This window comes from Heptranchias perlo, chromosome 3 (genome assembly GCF_035084215.1).
Source record: "Heptranchias perlo isolate sHepPer1 chromosome 3, sHepPer1.hap1, whole genome shotgun sequence".
In the NCBI taxonomy this organism is placed as follows: Eukaryota; Metazoa; Chordata; class Chondrichthyes; order Hexanchiformes; family Hexanchidae; genus Heptranchias; species Heptranchias perlo.
Window position 1 is genome coordinate 80,210,508 of NC_090327.1, and position 21,267 is coordinate 80,231,774.

The 21,267-nt window shown below is 41.7% G+C and overlaps 1 protein-coding gene across 2 annotated transcripts in view; it reads right to left on the bottom strand.

Annotated features, from left to right (window-relative positions):
* Nucleotides 1-2,724: 2,724 nt before the first annotated feature.
* The window catches only part of jph1b (junctophilin 1b), a 119,917-nt gene continuing 101,374 nt past the window's right edge, over nt 2,725-21,267 (bottom strand). Inside the window, exons 4-6 of one of the 2 annotated variants that reach the window (XM_067980478.1) lie at nt 13,331-13,974; nt 6,879-6,974; nt 2,725-5,328 (exon numbers count right to left, since the gene is read on the bottom strand). In XM_067980478.1, the coding sequence (XP_067836579.1) occupies nt 6,894-6,974; nt 13,331-13,974 (725 nt within the window). In that variant the 3' untranslated portion in view covers nt 2,725-5,328; nt 6,879-6,893. Of the gene's footprint in view, nt 6,711-6,878; nt 6,975-13,330; nt 13,975-21,267 lie in introns of both variants that reach the window. The other variant, XM_067980477.1, reaches the window with a different exon arrangement.

A 21,267-nucleotide genomic window follows, 5' to 3' on the forward strand; every position in this document is an offset into this window, starting at 1 on the left:
AGGCTTGTTGGGCCTGGAGGAAACATTCCTGTTCCTCCTGGCCCACAAGCAGTGCAATAAAGGCACTCACCTGTTGATCTGGCCCTTCTCGCCTCCTCTTATGTAGCAAGAATCAGAAGGCCCGGGAATGCCGGCCCCCAGGAGTTAAAAATAAAAAACCTATTAAAATGGAGGCACGCAGCCTCCTGAAAAGATTTTACTGTCCAACCCGCCTCCTGAGAGCGGGTTGGTCTCCCGTCCCTTGACTCGCCTCCGTTAAAACCGGAAGTGGGCGGGTTGGAGGTGAGTTTTACATTTTTACCTTCCCACCCACCCCCAGCCCACCTGTCCTTGGGGGTTAAAATTACCTCCAAGGTCCCCGTTCAATTAGCGGAGAGAGGAGTTTGGTATGAATTTCTTAAGTATGCATAGAATAACATTGCTCACTGTAATTTCCAAGCTGTAGTGATGCTGTAATGTAAATGAACACAATAGAAGCATGAAAGTTAAAAGATTATAACATCGAACCAGAAATAAGAGTCCCTGAGTACCATTTATAAAGCAATTATTTGGGAGTGAAAATTTAATGAAAATACCATATGGTGGTGGAGGTGGAGGGGATTTCATCAAGTGGGTTAAAGAGTTTGTTTCCTCTCTTCTTTACATGTTTTTGTGGGAAATTTTAATTCCCCCCCATCCGTCTGGTGGAAGCTGGGCTGGGGTGGGGGGTGTTAGTTAAGAAGGAACGAGTCAATTATCTGCACTGTTCCTGCTCTGTGGTAATTTAAAGGCCGAAGTTTCTAGTGGTGGATGAGGTGCCCACCTAAACCAGGTGGGAGGATCATACATGTGTGCAAGTTGGGGTCCGAGAATGTCAATAAGCCGTTTCGGGCTGCTGTTGGCCGCCAGGATGTAAATGAGGCTTGGAAGCTAAAATAGCCCAGGCCTCAAACTAATGATGTCGGGTGGATTTAATGCTTGCCCTGCCCTCCTCCCACTCGAAATCCACTCCTGGTTAAAACTACCCCGTTGGGTGGGTTTGGCGCTTGATCGGCCCCCCCTGCTGAAACCCACTCCTAGTTAAAATCTGCCCCTTCCAATTTTCACCTTGATGCAAAGAAGTTTTCGATGTGCACTGACGCTATAATTTGGCAGTCAGATTGTGATTGGACACGTGGCTCCCAATTGTACTAAAGGAAGAGATGTAAGACCACCTGTACCATGTAGTCTCACACTGCTTGGACTACACGCAGGATGTAGTAAAACTCCAGCCCAATGAAAAGGCACATTTCAAAAATCCCAGGATATTTTTAACATTAGGAGAAAACAGACACATAGCTTGTGCTCTCTTAATGTCAAAAATGAGCTACCCAAGGAGCAGAGCTCTGCCTGAGCATGAACACACGATGGGGGCACTAGCAGGACAGTAGAGGTCTGCAAGTGTAGTAAAACTGATTTCCACCAGATTCATGCTTGATCTCCAGGTCGGGTTTGGGGTGAATTTCTGAAGCTCCGGCCCAAAGCATGTGGGAGCTTCATTAGCATATATAAAAGGGGACAGGGACAGGGAAGGGAGCCAAGTGCTCACTTAAACCGGATGGAGACGAGGCCTTTGTCAAATCTGCAGGCAGGAGGGCATTTAAAAGCCTATTCGATTTGAAGGTAAGTGCATTAAGCCTTGTAAAGGCCCTTCTTGTAATTTTTCTTATTATTCCCGGCTGGAACTTGGCTTTCATAAGCCTGTACCAGCTGCAGGTATTGATTTATTTTGCCTCAACATCCCTCTATTGGCACCAGTAGGTTCACCAGGAATCCTTCAAGCTTACATGTTCTGAGGAAAAAGGAACCAGCAGAAGGGTGCCAGGCAGGTCAGGTCAGGTGCCTGACATGTGCTCTGGGCCCAGCCACCTGCATCCCCACTCCCATCAGAGAGGTAGCATAACTCACTTTGGCAAATATTGTTGGAGGTTCCTCGTTCCATTGACTGCTGTGCCAGTCGACCCTGTTGGCATTACAATGAGATGTGAATGCCAGTCTAATCATTATGCAGTAGGTTCTTACGAAGCAGCCCAATCATAGAAGGTTATGCTTTACATCTTATTGCATGAAAGAAGGTGTGCAGAGGTGCTCAGGAGCCAGAGTTACCTGTTAGCCCATACTTGCGAAGATGCCCTCAACCATTTCTGTGATCCTAGCAAATCCATCTGGGAATGAATGTGGTAACCTAGCTTCTGAGAGTCTAGATCAGGAAGATGCTGCCACGCAGCATATAACTTGCTCGTGTGCAGGACACTAAGACTAAGGACACTATTCCCTCCTCCATGGCCTAGCCAACTCTGGGAAATCTGTATGGAAAATAACATGTACAAACCTGCATCCAACCACTGCATGATTATGCTTGGTACCAGTGTACTGCACCATCAAAATCCCCAAGGACGGCGTGAGAGGATGGCGATTGTTACAAATTCGTGTCGACCATAGATACCATTTTAGGTTCAGTGCTGTCAGTCGCACCCACAAATGATCTGAGCGGCTTACTTTATCACACACTGTCCTACATCTAAGAACATAAGATATAGGAGCAGGAGTAGGCCATACAACCCCTTGAGCCTGCTTGTATGAAAGCATAACCCAGAAGTGTAACAATAGTACTCTTGCAACCTGAACCAAATATTCGTATCTTTTGCACAGGAACTTCTTCACTCTCTCTGATGTTGAACCAAGCAATCACTTGGTGAGACGAGGTTTGATGTGAACCATTAAGCTGCTTTATTTCACAGCAAGTAAACATACAGAGCAACAGTTATGGTTAGTTTCACTTGGTTTTATCAGTACAAACTTGTCTTTACTTAGTAATACAACAATTATGAACACGCTATGATTCATCACATCAGTGGGTTGTCTGGCTTAAGTTAAACAAAATTATTTCTCACTACTCTCTCTTGTACTCCAACCTTTTGCAGCCTCACAACATTCTGTTTCAAACACCTAACCAACTGCAGGGTCATGATTTTAGTGGGGGTGTGGCAGTGAGGCGGTTGGGGGGGGGGGGGAAGGGGGGGTGGCGGTGGAATTCCTGTCGGGAAACCCAGAAGTACGGGTTTTCCGGACGTCCTTATGATTTTGACACAAGGATGACTTTTTTTTAATGGTTTCCAGCCTGACAGGCCGGCCTGATTGATAGGCTGGTCTCAATCAGACGGGAGAAGGAGGAAGAGGATGTGAACAGGTGAGTGTTAAATGGGGGGGGGGGGGGGGGGGAGTTGGGGTTCACTGGGGGCGGGGGGGTTATCGGGGTTAGTCATCGGGGGGAGGGGGGGGTCTGACACCGGTGAGGGGGTCAGTCATCAGAGGGGGTCAGGAGATCGTCGGGGGGTGGGGTGTCGGAGATCATCGTGGGGGTCGGAGATCATAGCTGGGCTGGGGTCGATCATGTTTGTAGAGTCGAGGCAGGTAGGCTTGTTGGGCCTGGGGGAAGCACTCCTGCCCCATAAGCTGTGGTGTAAAGGCATTTACTTACAGTTTCGGGCCTTCTCGCCTCGTCTCACGTGGCGTGAAGCAGAAGGCCCGGAAATCCCAGCCCCCAGAGGTTAAATACAGAAAATCTGTCAAAGTGGAAGCCCGCAGCCACCTTGAAAGCTTTTACTGACTGACCCGCCTGCTAAGAGCAGGTTGGTCGCCTGCCCCTTGGCCCGCCTCCGTGAATAATTTAAACATTTTTTATTGCCCCCTCACCCCAACCCACCCGTTTTTCCGATTAAAAATCATGCCCCCTATGTCTGTGTTTCGGTATTTTCTTCTCTTCCCATGGTCAGAAAATGGATTGAAGGCCTTCCGAAAGAATGGGTATGAGGTATTTTTCAATTGCCAAAACAGTTAAAGGATTGCTTATTATTTACAGTCAATGGAGAAACAGTTGACTTGTTTCTAACGCTAGCTCGTTAGCATCTTAACTACCTATCGTCTCTGAGCCCAACATAAAAAAAAATTTGGGGTGGAAACTGATTATGGCCTGTTTTTCGGTCCATACCAATGGAGTGCGTGCCCCAATCGGAAGGCCCAAGGCTGGTCTGAAAATGGGCCTCGGGCCTCATTTCAATAATTTAGGTGAACTGCTGGTGTCTATCACGCTTCCCATTTGAAACAGACAAATTCTGAGTCGCTTGTCTCCTGGCAACGGCTCTCGTGTGGGTGGGGAGAGGACAACGGGAGGGGAATCTATTGCAGCTCGGCAGTGGCCCTCCTGCATCAACCTTAAAAAACACCCTACTCTTTGGTGGCGGCTGCTTGCTAGGCCACATTCACGTCCAGAAAACCTGAGCGGAGCAGGTCCGAGATCTGTTCTGATCAGGGCAGCCCAATGTCCCAGAGGGGAGCTAAAACAGACGTTTGGCCCCTCATTAATATATGCAAGGAACCTGACACCTGTAAAATCGTCCAACCCCAAATTAGGGTCAGACGTATTTGTGGCGCACTTGTGACGTGGGAGACAGCACTGTGAAATTGGTGCTTTTGGGCCCCGTTCTGTGCCTGAAAAATGTTCGCAGCGGGGTCCTATGTCTGCCCCTTTGTGTGAATACACCATGCTTTGAAAAACCCAACATTAAAAGTAACTCCTTTTCCAAATTCTTTCTGCGCAAAATTGGTCAAAATCCTGAAAATGTGACAGTGATCAAGGAGCTAATATCTGAGTAACATGTAGTTGGCATTCAGATAACTGGCACACACAGCATGACTGTAGGAACAAATAATAGTTTTATTCTCAAGCAATTACAGTCAAGAAAACTGTACAGAACAAAAAGTTTACAAAGAACAGAATTAAAGATTCTGAGTCTCAAAACACCAGAAAAAGACATTCAAAGTGTTAGAATATATAACAATTTATTGACAACTGTCAAGTGTTGTCGAGTTGGAGCATTGTCTGATAAATATAAAGCAGTGTATAGCATGTCATTTATTTTTTAAAAAAGAAAAAAAGGATCCATGCTAAAATAGAGCTGTGTACATTTAGAAAAATGCCAGCAGTTTCTGGCTCATGCTTCTTAAAAAAGCTTATGATTTTAATATAAGAAAATCCCTTTTTTTAAAATTAAATTACTAAAGTGAACTTCATTTCAAAAAACATTCCCAACAACTCTTGATTTTTGTGCCAGACAAAAAAGTTTTTACATAAGCTTTTATTACATTTGCACTGACCCAAAGACGTATAGTGTGAACTAAATGTCCATTTGAAGCATGGCCAGATTTGCTGTACATTGGCGGCAATTTGTCTTTCATTCTCTTTTCCTGTCTTTTCAGTTTTCTTCTTCATTTCACACTGGTCACACACATAGGATTCTGAAAACACCTCTGCAAAAAACACCATCTATTACTGATCTGAAATCAGCCTGATTTCAGATAATAAATTATGTAGCATCTATACACTCCACAAACAGTACCACCTTCATGTTGCCAATTGAAATTATGTACTGATGACAATATTTTGCACTAAACCATGTAAACTAACATACAGTTTACATTTAAATTCAGTACTTGTGGAATATGAATTCTTTCTTCAACACATATATATAATTTTTAAAAAACTTATCCAGCCCTTGCTTTTTTGAGATTAAAAATAAATCTAGTGTTCTAGTCTCAAATTAACCACACCAAATACGGAACCCTTTTGAAATAAACATGCCAACACAATAACATGAAGGGTGATACAAGGCAATGGTTCAGAAATCACCTTTGACCACATTAATTAGTGTCACTTAAAATAATTAAGACAATGAAAGATTCAACAAACATTCCAAAAAAGAAAATCCATAGAGACCAATATGTCTGAGGTAAACATTATCATTTCTGAAGACTTATAAAGGCATCAGCTTTGTTAACATTCAAATTACAATGCTCTACCTGAATGTATTCAACACAATAAAATTTACTTCACTTTAAAAAAAAATAATTTCTACATGCAAAAAAAACCCCTTAACTGTTGACACATATGATAATTTGGGTACTGGTCACCAGCACTTCAATAATCATGTAAATTGAATGGAGGCTCCTAATGCGGTCACTGAAAGCAAAGGAAATGAACTCAGGTTGATCTAAATAAATGCTCTAAACATTAGACAAAAAAAAAGTTTAATCTGTGACAGAAAATTTATAATTTTCATGCAAAAAGCGTGTGAACTTTTTCAAAAAAATCTCCCAGAACACAGTACAAGATGTTAGAAGCAGCAGGTAATGGAGTAAGACTGGTTGAGTGATGCTGCTAATGTACTTCTTCTAACGAGATAGGAGTGACCACTGGAAATTGCATCCACAGCACAGAATCCTCCAACCACATTCCTTTGGCAGCCGTTCCCTTCTCCCAACTAAACGTCAAGACAGTAAAAAAGTAAGGCAGCTGTTAGCGTCCATCAACAAAAGTGCAGTCTGTACATTTCCAGTTAAGTCACACTCCACTAGAGCAGATGGAGCAGCCATGCACTTCAGTGGTTAGGCTGGTTCAGCAGATTTTTCCAACAACATGGCCACTTGCTTCAGTTTTCAGAGGATCCAGAGCCACAAATCATCACCAGGGCATACATCAGCCCCTGACTTAATTTCCATGTCTCATCTTTCCTGAGTCCCACACCAATTCCAAGCCTCTTTCCCTGTGTCTCAGCATGTCTGGTGTCAATAATAAGGCTGATGGCACAACTGTAGAGAACTGTGGGCTAACACCCTTAGTTTTCATGACTTCACTGAAGGGTCAAAACAGTTAGAACATTAAATAACTATGTTGAATCACATTCAGGCACAGCTAAAGTTAGACAAGAAAAAATGAACAGTTTAATGACAGTGATAAGAAGGTAAAGCAGTTGCTGAAAATTTTATAATACAATCTTTGACCAAGAAAATTAAATTCTTACCTTGGCAAATTCGTGTCAAGTCAGGAAATGGACAAAAAGAATAGCTAAACCAATATTCAACAGCATAACCAGGATGACCAAGATTGTATTTGGACTCTGTAATTTTTGTAAAGAAGCTTTGTTATTTATGTGACTGGTGCACGTTATTAGTGGTACAGTTTTAGTATATCTTTAAAAACGTTTCACCCATCCATTTTCTTTCCAAAGGACATCTTCTCAAACTAGCACTGCATTACACAATATAAATTAACAATTTCTAAATACTGCAGTCAAGTTGCCAACAACCCAGAAGGTGCTATAATTACATTTAATATAAACTTTTCTGAAATCTTGAATAATCTTTCAGAATATGCAAAGACCTATTGATAAAATGGAATTCAACATCAAATGGTGACAGATGCATTCTGACTAACACTGAAAATTAACTCTGGTTTGAAAACATGAAAACACATTTCAAAAAATAATCCTCAACTAAAATGAAGTAATGGCACATGAGACAACCTGTAATTAAATGGGGCTTATAGCAAATCCTCCCCCCTCGAAGTAAAGGAACAAAGGCCTTGCAAACAGGTTTTTAATCTTTGCAGGGGGAGGGAGAGGAGAGATGGAGCAAAAAGGGGTACACGATACCAATGGAATGACTTATGCAGGCTGAACTTCATTTCAAACTATCGATAATAGTTTTTCAAAAATCCCAGCAATTCATCATGCTCTGTTTTGATTTGCTCGTCTCCACCTTAATTCATGTGTACCATTTTTTAACGTGATTCTGAAATACATTAAAATGAAAGCTGTGTGACTTCCTCCACTGTTGACAGAACAGGGTTCCAGCAACATCATTTGAGGCTGAGCCAATTAACTCCTTCAAAAAGGAGTTGGATAAATGTCAGCTTGGGATTGGTTGTTTTAGGGGTAGATCTTAGAATCATAGAAAGGTTACGGCGCGGAAGGAAGCCATTTGGCCCATTGAGTCTGTGCTGGCTCTTGCAAGAGAAATCCAGCTAGTCTCACTCTCCTGCCCTATCCCCATAGCCCTGCAAACTTTTTCCTTTCAAGTACTTATCCAGTTCCCTTTTGAAAACTATGATTGAATCTGCCTCAACCACCCCCACTGGCAATGCATTCCAGATCCAAACCACTCGCTGTGTAAAAAAGTTACTCTTCGTGACACTTTTGGTTCCTTTGCCAAACACCTTAAATCTATGGCCTCTGGTTCTTGACCCTTCTGCCAATGGGAACAGTTTCTCTCTATCTCTTCTGGAAGGACCAAATCATAGTTGGAAATTTGGGCCTTTCATTTTTTGGAGCAGAAAACTTGTGGAAATGGCTTCCACCAAAATCTGCTGGCCAGTCGTCCTGACTTTGGACGCCAGAAATGCTGAAAACAATGTGAGCTTTCAGGGCCTATATCTTCGGTGGAAGGTGGAAGCTTGATGGGCTTTTTGCTGTTTTGTTATTTCTAATGTACTTACCTTTGTGCTGCTAAAATAAAGTTAATGATCATGACAAAGTTAAAAATCAATAATCAGCAAAATAGCACAGTAAACACATACTAAGGTTTTTGTTAAAAAGTATACAAAATTGAAACTTTGCTGGACAGAATTGGAAGTTGCCACTTCATTGCTTATACTCCAGACTCAGTTGTAGTGTCCATGTTGGGATCAGAACATCCGTCAATAAAATGTGAATGAATGAGAACATTTTAGAACTCTTAAGAGATCTCTGTGGGCAGGGATAAATGGTTATAGAGGTTGTTTCAAAGAAAATATAAAGTGTGCTTCCAGAAGGGCCTTTTTAAAAATGTTTTTAGCCTTTTTAGTTTGGAAACACAAATGCGTTAAAATCAGTTAATATTTGCCTCCAACAAACACCCCCACGTGGGATTGCCGTCCCCTCCCGCCGGGAATTAAAATCGGCCCTTGCATCTCTATGTGACGGGATTTCTTCTTCAAAATGATCGAGCGGCTAATTTTCAAACTGGCTTTCTGAAATTATTTTTTAAAACTACAAGATCAATGTAATTGATCCAATCAGCAAAGGATGACCAAGAAATTGATAGAGGGAGAAAATAGAATATGAGAGTAAACTAACAAGAAATATAAAAACAGACTGTAAGAGCTTCTATAAGTATGTAAAAAGGAAGAGATTTGCGAAAGTAAATGTGAGTCCCTTAGAGGCAGAGACAGGAGAAATTATAATGGGGAATAAGGAAATGGCAGAGACGTTAAATAAATATTTTGTATCTGTCTTCACAGCAGAAGACACAAAAAACATACTGGAAATAGCGGGGAACCAACGGTCTAATGAAAGTGAGGAAATTAAAGTAATTAATATTAGTAAAGAAAAAGTACTGGAGAAATGAATGGGACTAAAAGCCAACAAATCCCCTGGAGCTGATGGCCTACATTCCAGGGTTCTAAAAGAGGAGGATGCAGAGATAGTGGATGCATTGGTTTTGATCTTCCAGAATTCCCTAGATTCTAAAATGGTGCCTGTGGATTGGAAAGTAGCAAATGTAGCCCCGCTATTCAAGAAAGGAGAGAGAGAGAAAACAGGGATTTATAGGCCAGTTAGCCTAACATCAGTAGTCAGGAAATGCTAGAATCTATTATTAAGGGTGTAGTAACAGGGTACTTAGAAAATTATAATATGACTAGGCAGAGTCCACGTGATTTTATGAAACGGAAATAGTGTTTGACTAATCTATTGGAGTTTTTGAGGGTGTAACTAGCAGGGTAGATAAGAGGGAACCAGTGGATGTAATATATTTTGATTTTCAAAAGGCATTCGATAAGGTGCCACACAATAGTTGTTACACAAGATTAGAGCTCATGGGATTGGGGTAATATATTAGCATGGATTGAGGATTGGTAAACGGACAGAAAACAGAGAGAAGGAATAAAACGGGATAATTTCGGGTTTGCAGGTTATAACTAGTGGGGTGCCGCAAGGATCAGTGCTTGGGCCTCAGCTATTTACAATATATATCAATGACTTAGATGAGGGAACCGAGTATAATGTATCCAAGTTTGCTGACGATACAAAGCTAGGTGGGAAAGTAAGCTGTGAGGAGGACACAAAGAGGCTGCAAAGGGATATAGACAGGTTAAGTGAGTGGGCGAGAAGGTGGCAGATGGAATATAATGTGGGGAAATGTGAAATTATCCATTTTCGTGGGAAGAATAGAAAAGCAGAATTTTTTTAAAAGGTGAGAGACTAAGAAATGTTGGTAGTGAGAGGGATTTTGGTGTCCTTGTACACGAATCACAGAAAGTTAACAGGTAGGTACAGCAAGCAATTAGGAAGGCAAATGGTATGTTAGCCTTTATTGCAATGGGGTTGCAGTATAAGAGTAAGGGGGTCTTGCTGCAATTTTACAGGGTTCTGGTGAGACCACACCTGGAGTACAGTGTACAGTTTTGGTCTCCTTACCTAAGGAAGGATATACTTGCCTTAGAGGGAGTTGATTCCTGGGATGAGAGGTTTGTCCTTTGAGGAGAGATTGAGTAGAATGGGCTTTTTTCTATGGAGTTTAGAAGAATGAGAGGAGATCTCATTGAAATGTATAAAATTCTTAGAGGGCTTGACAGGGTAGATGATGAGAGGCTGTATCCCCTGGCTAGAGAGTCTAGAACTAGGGGTCATAGTCTCAAGATAAAGGGTCGGCCATTTAGGACCGAGATGAGGAAATATTTCTTCACTGAGGATTGTGAACCTTTGGAATTCTTTACCTCAGAGGGCTGTGGATGCTCAGTTGTTGAACATATTCAAGACTGAGATCGATAGATTTTTGGACACTAAGGGAATCGGGGATATGGTGGGAAAGTGGGGTTTATCTTGTTGAATGGCGGAGCAGGTGAGGGGCCGAATGGCCTACTCTTGCTCCTATTTCTTATGTTCTTATTATATGGGACAGGGTTACAAGGAAAGACAGCTGGAGAACTGGAATTCCAACCAACATTATTTTTTTTGTGGTAAACTAACATTATTCTGCAGATCAAAAAGCAGCTAAAAAGATTAGGAACAAAGGAGAAGGTCATTCATCTAATTTAGTTCAGTCTGCAGTAATCCAAACATCTGGTTAGTGCTAGATATCCTGTGGTTCCTCATTCCGAATGTAGTGAGGAAAAAAAAAATCCAAATTTTGACCAAATTCTCATCAGTTTGAAAACCTTAATTATGTTCCACCTCTATCTTTTTTCCCAATGCAAATAACTTGAGCTCCTCAAGACCAGGAATCATCTTTTGCCTTTTGAATACTTTTCAAAGTACCAGTGTTCTTTTTAGGATACTAATTGATCTTCCATGGCTTTGCTCATGAGAAGTCGAAGCTTCTTTACCCAGTATTCAATTTTTACCTCATACCTCTTTGAAGCACAGGATCCACAGCAAGACAGTGAACAAGAAATACCAGTTTGGAGGTAGATACCTGGCCTTTAGTATCAGAGTGGAAGGGACGGGGTCGTGGGACAATAGTGGCAATTTTAGAATTGGGTATGTTGTAGATCATATCAAAAATATCTTCTCTACACTTTCCATTGTTTTAGAGAAGACTTTTTTTTTGTATAGAGAGAAATACTTGATGATGTATACACTTCATGAGGCACAAAGATACACAAAATAAGCTCCCCTGATGGTTTAGTGAGTCCGACCAGCGAGTAGCTGAACCATGCAGAGCAGGAAGGCCAGTCAGCCACAGCCAGTCGCATCAGTAGTCAGTCGCCAATCCACAGCAGCCTGCCACCAGAAACCACCCATCCATAACCAGCAGCCAAATGCCAGCTCTCGGCCAGCCACCTAATTTCATCCAGCTACCTGACCCAGGTCACAGGAGCCCGGTTGGTCAGAATTGGCCAAATTTAGTGTACCAGAAGCATATAAAAAGGTTTTCCTTTCCGGTCAGCCTATCTCCAAGTGGCAATCGATTGCTCTGGGATCATTTCAAAATGGAATTGTGGGCCCTGCACTAGCAGGTACGCTTGCTTCCTGCAGGCATACGCATCATTGACCATATAGGTGGTATAACTGGAGGAATTTCTAGGGGAGCACAGGAGACAGAGGGAGAGGTGGGTGAAGAAAACATTGCCCATTGCTGGTGCAGTGAAGGAGGATTTAGAATTACTATTCTGTTCAGGGTGATTTAAGTAATCGGGTCTGTGGCCTATGCCAGTACCGGTGCTATTGGGGCACCCGGCCCAAGGATCTGGGGGCATTTTGGAGCAGGCAGGGGAGGGGGATCTTGTGAGGGAGAGGTGGGGGCAGGCTTGTCTAAAACTGACAGGAATATCCTTAAAGCTGCTCCTGCTACCAAAATCCAAACAGCAATCAACCTCTCTTGGATCTGCTGCAGTTTGAATATGGCACTGTGGCCCTCATTTGCAGCCCTGTACAGCAAGTACACCTACTTCATGCAGGTATACTCACCACTGGTTGTATAGCTGGTGAAACTAGCGGGGTTTCCGGGATTCTGCCAGTCCTGCTTCCAGAAGTGACGCCATGACAGGGGGCGAGGGAGTTGGTGGGTGGAAGCAGCACCTGTGCCCTCTTCCTAGAGCCTTAAAGTGGTGGAAATGGGTTCTGCCCCAGATTCCTGTTCCTGCCACCTGCTGCGTCAGGTTTTCGCCCCCTAAAACCCAAGAATTTCTAGACTTTTGTCTTTAACTTTGCACACAGGGCCCATCTGATGCATTTACCCACTGGCCTATTGGGAGAGTTCAGGTGTGATTATTTAAAAATTAAAACCAACAAAGTTGCAGCATTTGAATTAGTCACTAAATATGTCTCTTTTGTTTTTAATTGCACCTCGTTCTTTCTGATTTTGCTGTAGGTGTGGGCATCCCAGCCTGTGGTGGGGTTTCCCAGGATCAGATAGCTCCCAAGCAGTTTGAAGTCATTTCCCCTATTGTTTGCTATAGAGTTGAACTAGGACATTCTGGGATATTTTCTGTGATTGTCACTGGAGCAGCCTAGCTGCAAAGGAGACACTTCTTTAAAAAAAATCAAAGAAATTCCAGGTAAGAGTATTGTTTTCTAATATAAAAGAGATATGTATTTTGAATAACAAATACCAGCCTTTTAAGGAAAATCCCGTAAATATTTGCTACATTGACTTTGTCTGGCAATCTGGTATTGCCAAAATGTAGTTAATATTTAACAGATTTTCTGTCGCTCCAAGGAGTTAATCTTTGCTAGTTTTATACTCCTGGAAATATTAGTTGAAACACTTACAAGGTTACAAGGTCTCTTTTCTCAGGTGAAGCAGTCGGATGGTCTCAAAGACTTGAACAAAGCAAGTCCTACTATCTCAGGCTGGTGACATACGATATGCTCTGGATGTGTCAGCTAACAGGAATTGCTGCAGGATTAGTCTGAACAACCTTTCTATTTTTCCTTTAATGGTACTTTACAGGATACTATGGAAAACTGCATGATGACAAATGATGGATACATACCGACTCTACAATTTCTTCTGTTTCTTCCACACTAATGCCATGTGATTGATATTTTGATAGTTTCTTTGGTTCAGGAACAACAATGGACAACTGTTTCTTCAATTTTGGCTCAGATTTAGTTTCCTTGACAGATGACTTTATAGATGATGGTCTTGTAGGCATTGGCTTTGGCGGTGGTGGTAACCTCCCGAGTGTCAATGGTGAAGGATTAGCATGTTCCTCTGGCTCTTCAGGTGGCAGTTTTACATCTGTACGTACAAAGTAACTATGGTATGCGCTATGTAACTGTCCATTGCCAGCAGTCGTGGGCTGAGGTTTCCACTCACTGTCTTGCTTAGTACTCATCTTGGCGCCACTTTTTGATGATGGTCTATTCGCTGTAGCTCCCGATACATCCTTGCTCACACTACTGGCAGAGCCTTTATTCCAGCTGGTATTTGGAGTTTTCTTGTATATTGGTGGTGAAGGAGGAGGTGTAGGGCCAGGGCTGTGTCCAGGAGTATGTGGTGGCGTTGTACCTTTCCTGTAGAAATGAGTACTGTTACTTGGCGAAGACTTTTTATTTTCTTTTGGAGGTGGAGGTTCTTCTTTCTTCTCTGTATATCCCATTGCTTCCTGCATTCTCTGTTTAATGTAATCTAGACCTAGAGAAAGAGGAAAATATTTGTGACTAAACAATAATTAGGGAAAGGCAATTCGGAGAGCAAAAAGTGCCAAAGGAAGAAATTAATATAATGATTAAACTACAATGGCATACACTTCAATTAAATGTTAGTCATTTACAGATATATGAAAAATGTCTGTTTTAAAAAAAAGTCATAAAATGGATAATTCATGAAAATTACATTTGTGGAATTTAGAGAATTATGATACAAAAATTTAGAAGGGTTAGGGGTTGTAAGAGCTGGTAGTCTTTGAGGCCATAACTTGGTGGGAGGCAAGGGTCCTACTGAACCCAGGGTACTCACTAACCTATCATTGAGGGCCACAATCTCAAGCAATGACTTGCTTGCGGGTTGTCACTAGAATTTTGCTAAAAGGTAACAGCCGGCGTCACCCAATACTGACTGGTGTTGCATGACAGGCGTTTTCAAAAATGGAGACATTTAAAGTATTTTGCAGTGTTTCTTTCAAAAATATAGAGCAGCATATAGTTCATCACTACCCAGTTGAGTAATCTACTTGCTGATGCCAGATTAGATGGTTTTAGTAGATTTAGATAAATATTCAAAAGAAAACAAGTCAAATGAATTCTATAAATGGGGAAGAGGACAACAGAGTTCAAAAACACAACAGGTGAAGAACAAAGTTAAACAAAAGGAGATTCAAGTAAGAATCAAGAGATAAGATGAAACTTTTAAGATAGTCAAATGAGGATAAAAGGAGAACAAAATGCAACATAAAAAGATTGGCAAGGCTTAACGAACATAAAGAATGAGAAAACAACCGAATGTTTTATGTGCTAAAGAAAATGGCTCAGGCTTACTGTTGGGTCAGAAATGGGGATGTTCGCTGATGATTGCACAGTGTTCAGTTCCATTCGCAACCCCCAAGATAATGAAGCAGTCCATGCCCGCATGCAGCAAAACCTGGACAACATCCAGGCTTGGGCTGATAAGTGGCAAGTAATATTCGCGCCAGACAAGTGCCAGGCAATAACCATCTCCAACAAGAGAGAGTCTAACCACCTCCCCATGACATTCAACGGCATTACCAACGCCGAATCCTCCACCATCAACATCCTGGGGGTCACCATTGACCAGAAATTAAACTGAACCAGCCACATAAATACTGTGGCTACAAGAGCAGGTCAGAGGCTGGGTATTGTGTGGCGAGTGACTCACCTCCTGACTCCCCAAAGCCTTTCCACCGTCTACAAGGCACAAGTCAGGAGTGTGATGGAATACTTTCCACTTGCCTGGATGTGTGCAGCTCCAACAACACTCAAGAAGCTTGACACCGTCCAGGACAAAGCAGCCCGCTTGATTGGCACCCCATCCACCACCCTAAACATTCACTCCCTTCACCACGGACGCACCGTGGCTGCAGTGTGTACCATCTACAGGATGCACTGCAGCAACTTGCCAAGGCTTCTTTGACAGCACCTCCCAAACCCGCGACCTCTACCACCTAGAAGGACAAGGACAGCAGGCACAACGCCACCTGCACATTCCCCTCCAAGTCAGACACCGTCCCGACTTGGAAATGTATCGCTGTTTCTTCATCGTCGCTGGGTCAAAATCCTGGAACCCCCTACCTAACAGTACTGTGGGAGAACCTTTACCACACGGACTGCAGTGGTTCAAGAAGGTGGCTCACCACCACCTTCTCAAGGGCAATTAGGGATCGGCAATAAATGCTGGCTTTGCCAGCGACGCCCACATCCTATGAATGGATAAAGAAAAAAAAGAGAATCGGAGAATAAATGGAATCAAATAGAGAATCAAAATAGGCTGATCCACATGATGATTTTATTCTGGGATCATAGGAATATTCTTTGGAAAATGTGGTCCATAAGATAAATGCTTAACGCATTGGACTGAAACTCCTCCCTCTGCTATTAGAGTGTTAACTTGTTTAAAATGAATGTATTAATACATTCACTAAAACAGCAGAGAGAGGAATTTCAGACAAACATGTACATTTTTTTGGTCAATGATTTAGTCAATTGTCTATACTCTCTGGAAGACAAGTAAATTGTATCCCTAGCCTTTTGTTTATAGTCTTCATGGAGATAACTTTTAACTTCACCATCTGGGCAGTAACCTGGCAGAACGGATTGCCTGCTCATTGTAGAACCCACCCGGTTTTTATCCAATTGAGATCAATGGGATAAATAACAGGGGGGGATTCTACAATAAGGGGGCGATATGCTCCGGTATGTTACCATCTAGGCAATGAATTTGATTTACTTCCTGGTAAATAGTTATCAATTTATTCCAGGATACTCCACAAACTAGAAACGATTATGTTAATTGTTGACATGTTGTACCTAAACTCCCAGAAGGTATGTGACAAAATTCCAAAGGAAGAGCTATCAGTTAAGCTCATAGTTGTGGGTATTCGGGGAAAGTCTTGTGTATGAATAAGAAATTGGCTGAAAGGAAGAAAACAAGGGGTACTTTTTCAAGGAGTTGTGTCAGAGATGGATCTGGGGGAATTACTGATTGCATGCCCCTGGGATTGATGTTAGGATCATCTAATTTACATCAATGATTCGGACTCAGAAACTGAATGTAGATTGGTCAAATTTGCTGATGATACTAAATGAGGAGTGACAGTGGAATCAGAGAAGGTAGCTCAAAAATTATAGCACAAAATATGCAAATAAACAGAAGAATGGCAGACAAAATTTATTGCAGACAAGTACTGGAAATAGGGAGGAAATATCAGTGATACACATGAGGTTGAAGTAGCTAAGGATGAAGTCGAAAGAAACCTAGGGGTCTCAGTAGACTTGATACTCAACATGCTCAACCAACAGTCAAAGACAGTAGAATGTTGACTACATAACCAAAAGAAAATAAAAGTCAGCGGGAGTCATGGTCAAACTTTTCAGTGCTCTTGTCAGTCCACACTTTGAGTCCTGTGTCCAGTTCTGGTCTGTGAGACACATGGAAAACATTCAAGGATTGGAGTTTGCGCAAAGAGAAGCCACAAGACTGATCCCTGGTGTTAGATGTCTGAGTTATGAGGAATGACTGGAAAGACTTGGGCTTTTCATCCTTGTAAAGAAAAACTAGCAGACACATGGGGTGGGGACTCGCACGCTGGGGGTTTCCTCATCCCCGGGCTGGAGCAGAAGTAGAAGATTGCTATGCTTCTACACTGGGACTAAGTGATTTTAATAAGAAGTACTGCAGAACTACATTCTTGGAATGTTTTCAAATTGCTTGTACCAGGAGGGATGTTTTCAATTTTTAAAAAATATGATACTAACACAGTTAAGACCAGAGTGCATGGATCAATTTCTTGCTGCAAGAAGATATTAACAAAGTTCTGCGTTAATATGATCATGTTGTCACTAATGATATTTTATTAGAAATTATATTGTAGTAGTGTCTGTAATATTACATGACCATTACTCTTAGGGTGCCACTTTTCTATCAATGTGAATTGGTTTTGGGTGGGCACTGATGTAAAAGTGGCAGTATAACTTGGGAATCAGGTCCTGACTCTTGTGGCATCACTTCAGGAGGCTCATACATTGGTTGGAGTGCACACTAAGTGCAGTATAACTCCTGTTTGGACTCAAGCCACATTTTAAAAGTGTTCAGGATGCCCAATTAAAACTTACTTTCCAACATTTTAAGGTTAGGAAAAGGCAGATGCTCCTGCCTGCATTCCCCTAACATTAAAAAAAAGTTAGTCACACTGGGAGTGGAGTTCTGTGGCTGTACCACACGTATATAGAGCTCCTTTGTCATTGATTCAGTGGGGCCTGCAATGATGCATAGTTGGAAGTATGACTCTGATCTGCCTCTGTGAAGCACCTTGGGATTCTTTTTCATGTTAAAAGTGCTTTATAAATGGGGGTTGTTGCTGTTGATTTGATCATCTATGCACTTTACAAACTTGGTACTGAGTATTAGGCAGAGTGCGTGTCACAGGTGCAGACTACAACATAACTCGGGTCTTGCTGGCTGTTCTTTGCATTCCACTGCTACCAGATTGAGAGAGACACAATATAATATAATTGCATACTTAGTCTTACAAATTGTACTTTTTTTTAAAAAAGCAAAACTTTCTATTTAACCTCAAATTATGTATTGCATTAAAGATTTTGCTCCATGCAGCATAACAAGCTTTTCTATTCCTGAAATGTTGCTAATGAACTCAAAGCAAAATTTCACTTCTTTACAGTTCTTTCCTCTTGGATCTCTCCACCCACCACACACACATGCAGGTATTTTAGCTGCCTTCCATCACTGGGCTTTCTTCTTTAGTAGGATGGCAAGACCAGTTTGGCCATAGATTTCTCCATAACGATTGTTAATGTCGTTGTAGGATTGGACAACAGAAGTACATTTCTACAAGCTGTGGGTTGAGGATGCTCCTGTGAAGTTTAACTCTACCCTCCTCAATGGATTGCACCACCACATACATTCTGATTTCACATTTGGAGAAACCATCATTTCATATTTAGTTCATGACATAGTTGTTTAGATGTACGGATCTTACATTTTGAGCTTCAGCTCACCCGTAAAGAACTGCTTTGTTTAGAAGATCCCTCTAATATTTCGCACTCTCTACACTGATATCTGAAATTACTTGTATCTCACTATATACAGTTCATGCATCAGAGGATGAGATGTATTTAATTGTAGTGTATGTGATTTCATTATGCGATACATGTGCCTACAAACCTAAATATCCCTCAGTTGCCAGCCTATATATTGCATTTGGTGATGTTTGGAGGGGGAATAGAAACGTAGAAAGATGTGACTATTTTGCAATAGCCCTGCATCATCCTCTGCTTAAAATGTTTATCTAGTCTTCCATTTAAAAGAAAGAACGTGCATTTATATAGCATCTTCCACCACCTCAGGACACCCCAAAGCACTTTACAGCCAATTAAGTTCATTTTTTTTCCTTACTGAAAGAATTTGGGAATAAACTATGTTTTAAGTGTTATGTTTCAAAACAAAGTGAATCCATACAGGTTTTAAAAAGCCACAGGCTGCAGACACTGAGGCAAAGGGGTTATTTGTTAACAGGCCAGGCAATGAAACTATGTATTAAAGCTTTACAGGCCAGTGTGAGAATGTTATAGCTCACACAGTCTACTTCATGGAGACAATGACACTCAATTGACTCATCCCAGACTTCTTAAGCCATGATGGTTGATACCATTTTAAGAATTGCAGGAGATGTTTTTTGATCCCATACCACAATAGGGGGAGGAGAGGTTTCAGTTTTATTGATAGTGCTACTGGCGAATCACTGAATGGGGGAGAAGTCAGAGGGCAGGCCTTCTACCTGCTGGGAACACAGAGAGAATAGGGGAAAAGAGACATGTTGAACTCATCAGGCTTTAAACAGGAGACTATGCGGTGAAGGCCTGGAGTCCAGAAGGTAATTTAGAAGTTGTGATGTGGATAAACATTTTCAAAAGTATTGGAAGTTGGAATCACCCATGAACATGATCTATGATATGAGAGCCAAATTAATCTTAGCCAAGGTTAGTAAAGACCCAACAATATGACATACAATTGCCTCTTGAATGACTCCAAAGTTTTTGCTTCCTGTTCGGAAGACCATTCCAGGTAATTATTCACTCTTCATGCGATGCCAGTCCTGATGTCAGTCTTAAACTTACCTTTTACCAATTTGTACCTATGGTTTAACTTAAAATAATGCTCCTTTTCTATTCTGCTTTGTACTGTATATATCTTTATAAGATCCCCTCTCATATTCTTCTTCTCAAGCTTGACAAATCTGCTTTCCTAACCTTTCATCATAACTCAGTCCTGGGTACGGCAGCACTGGGGCTCCTAGCATGTGCGTTTAGGGGGAGAGAAAGTCCCCAAGTCTGGTAGCACTTGGGAGGAGTGTTCCAGGATCTAGGAGCAGTTGTAGAGGGTCCTACGATCTGCGAGCAATTGGTTGGGGGAGGGAAGGTGTTCCTGGGATCTGAGAGCAAGAAAGTGGGATCCCAGGATCTGGAAGGAAGATTCCGTTGGACACATTGAAATGGGGCTCTAGTGACAGAGAGCATGTGGGAGAAGGAATTTGGGAGCATTGTGGGTACTTGGCGCCTGGCAGCATTGGATTGGGGGTCAAGGCCTAGCACCACAAGGGAGGTCAGGGGTTGGGCGCAGGAGAATGTAGGCCAATTGATCAGTTAGAAGAAACTTGAAGTGAATTTCAATCATAATTAATAAATGCACACATCAGCCAATTAGGTGGATGGGAATTGCAAGTGTGTTACAGAAATCTACCTAATGCGGACGTGTTCCAGACTGTGATGCTCGGCGTAGCATTTTTATAATATAGATAGATTACAAAGTAATGAATTTTTTAATGCTCTAGTTATTTCTGATATATGATAAATACAGTAGACATCACAAAGATCAGTTTGGTACCTAAAAGATTGATACTGAAAACAATTGAGTCACATAAACTTTTGAAATTAAAAAGAAAAACCTACCGAGGACTGAATTTATCCAGATAACGGAGTCTGGAGATGGGTGAGATTACAGCGCATTCATAGTCAATGGGCAGAAAATCTATGCACTGGCTGACCAGGTAACATTAACAATACCGGACACGCCTCTGGGCTGCTGGAAATCCATTTAGTGTTACATGTGAGTAGCATCTGGATCATTTACATAACGCTTTGTTTGCACGTTGAAAAACAGACGCTGAGACGCACCTCGGCGCTAAGATTAGAGTTACTATCTTTAGCTGACTAGAAATCTGGATGCGTGTCTTTCTTTCAGCCCTAACCATGCCGTAAGCTACAGCTGCTATAAATCCTTCCTGATCCTTCTTAAAAACAAAAAACCCTAAGCGTTATTATGTTGTCTAAAGTAGCTCAGAGATGAGTGCACGCTCTTTGAAATACATTACTACCGTTAAAAATATTTTTTTATGCAGAAAATTAAACATACTCTTTTTAAAAGCCCAATAGGAAACCCTGAACTTGATCTTACACTATGCACCTATAAGCACTTTTGCTTCAAATGAGATTAGGAGCCTCCATTTATAACCGAACGTTGCTGCAGTTTCAGCATATTTGCAGATTCTTGTTTGAGTTCCAAACATTCTCAACATTTAGAAGGATACACTGAGTGACACTGCAGCTGCCAAATTCACTTTTAACCAGTGGCAGGCTCAAACAATGATAGAAAACGCAGATGGCCATGAATTATTTTACATTAATTTTTATTTTTTGTTCTAAGCTAGTTAACCATGGCAGACACTATTACATTTTA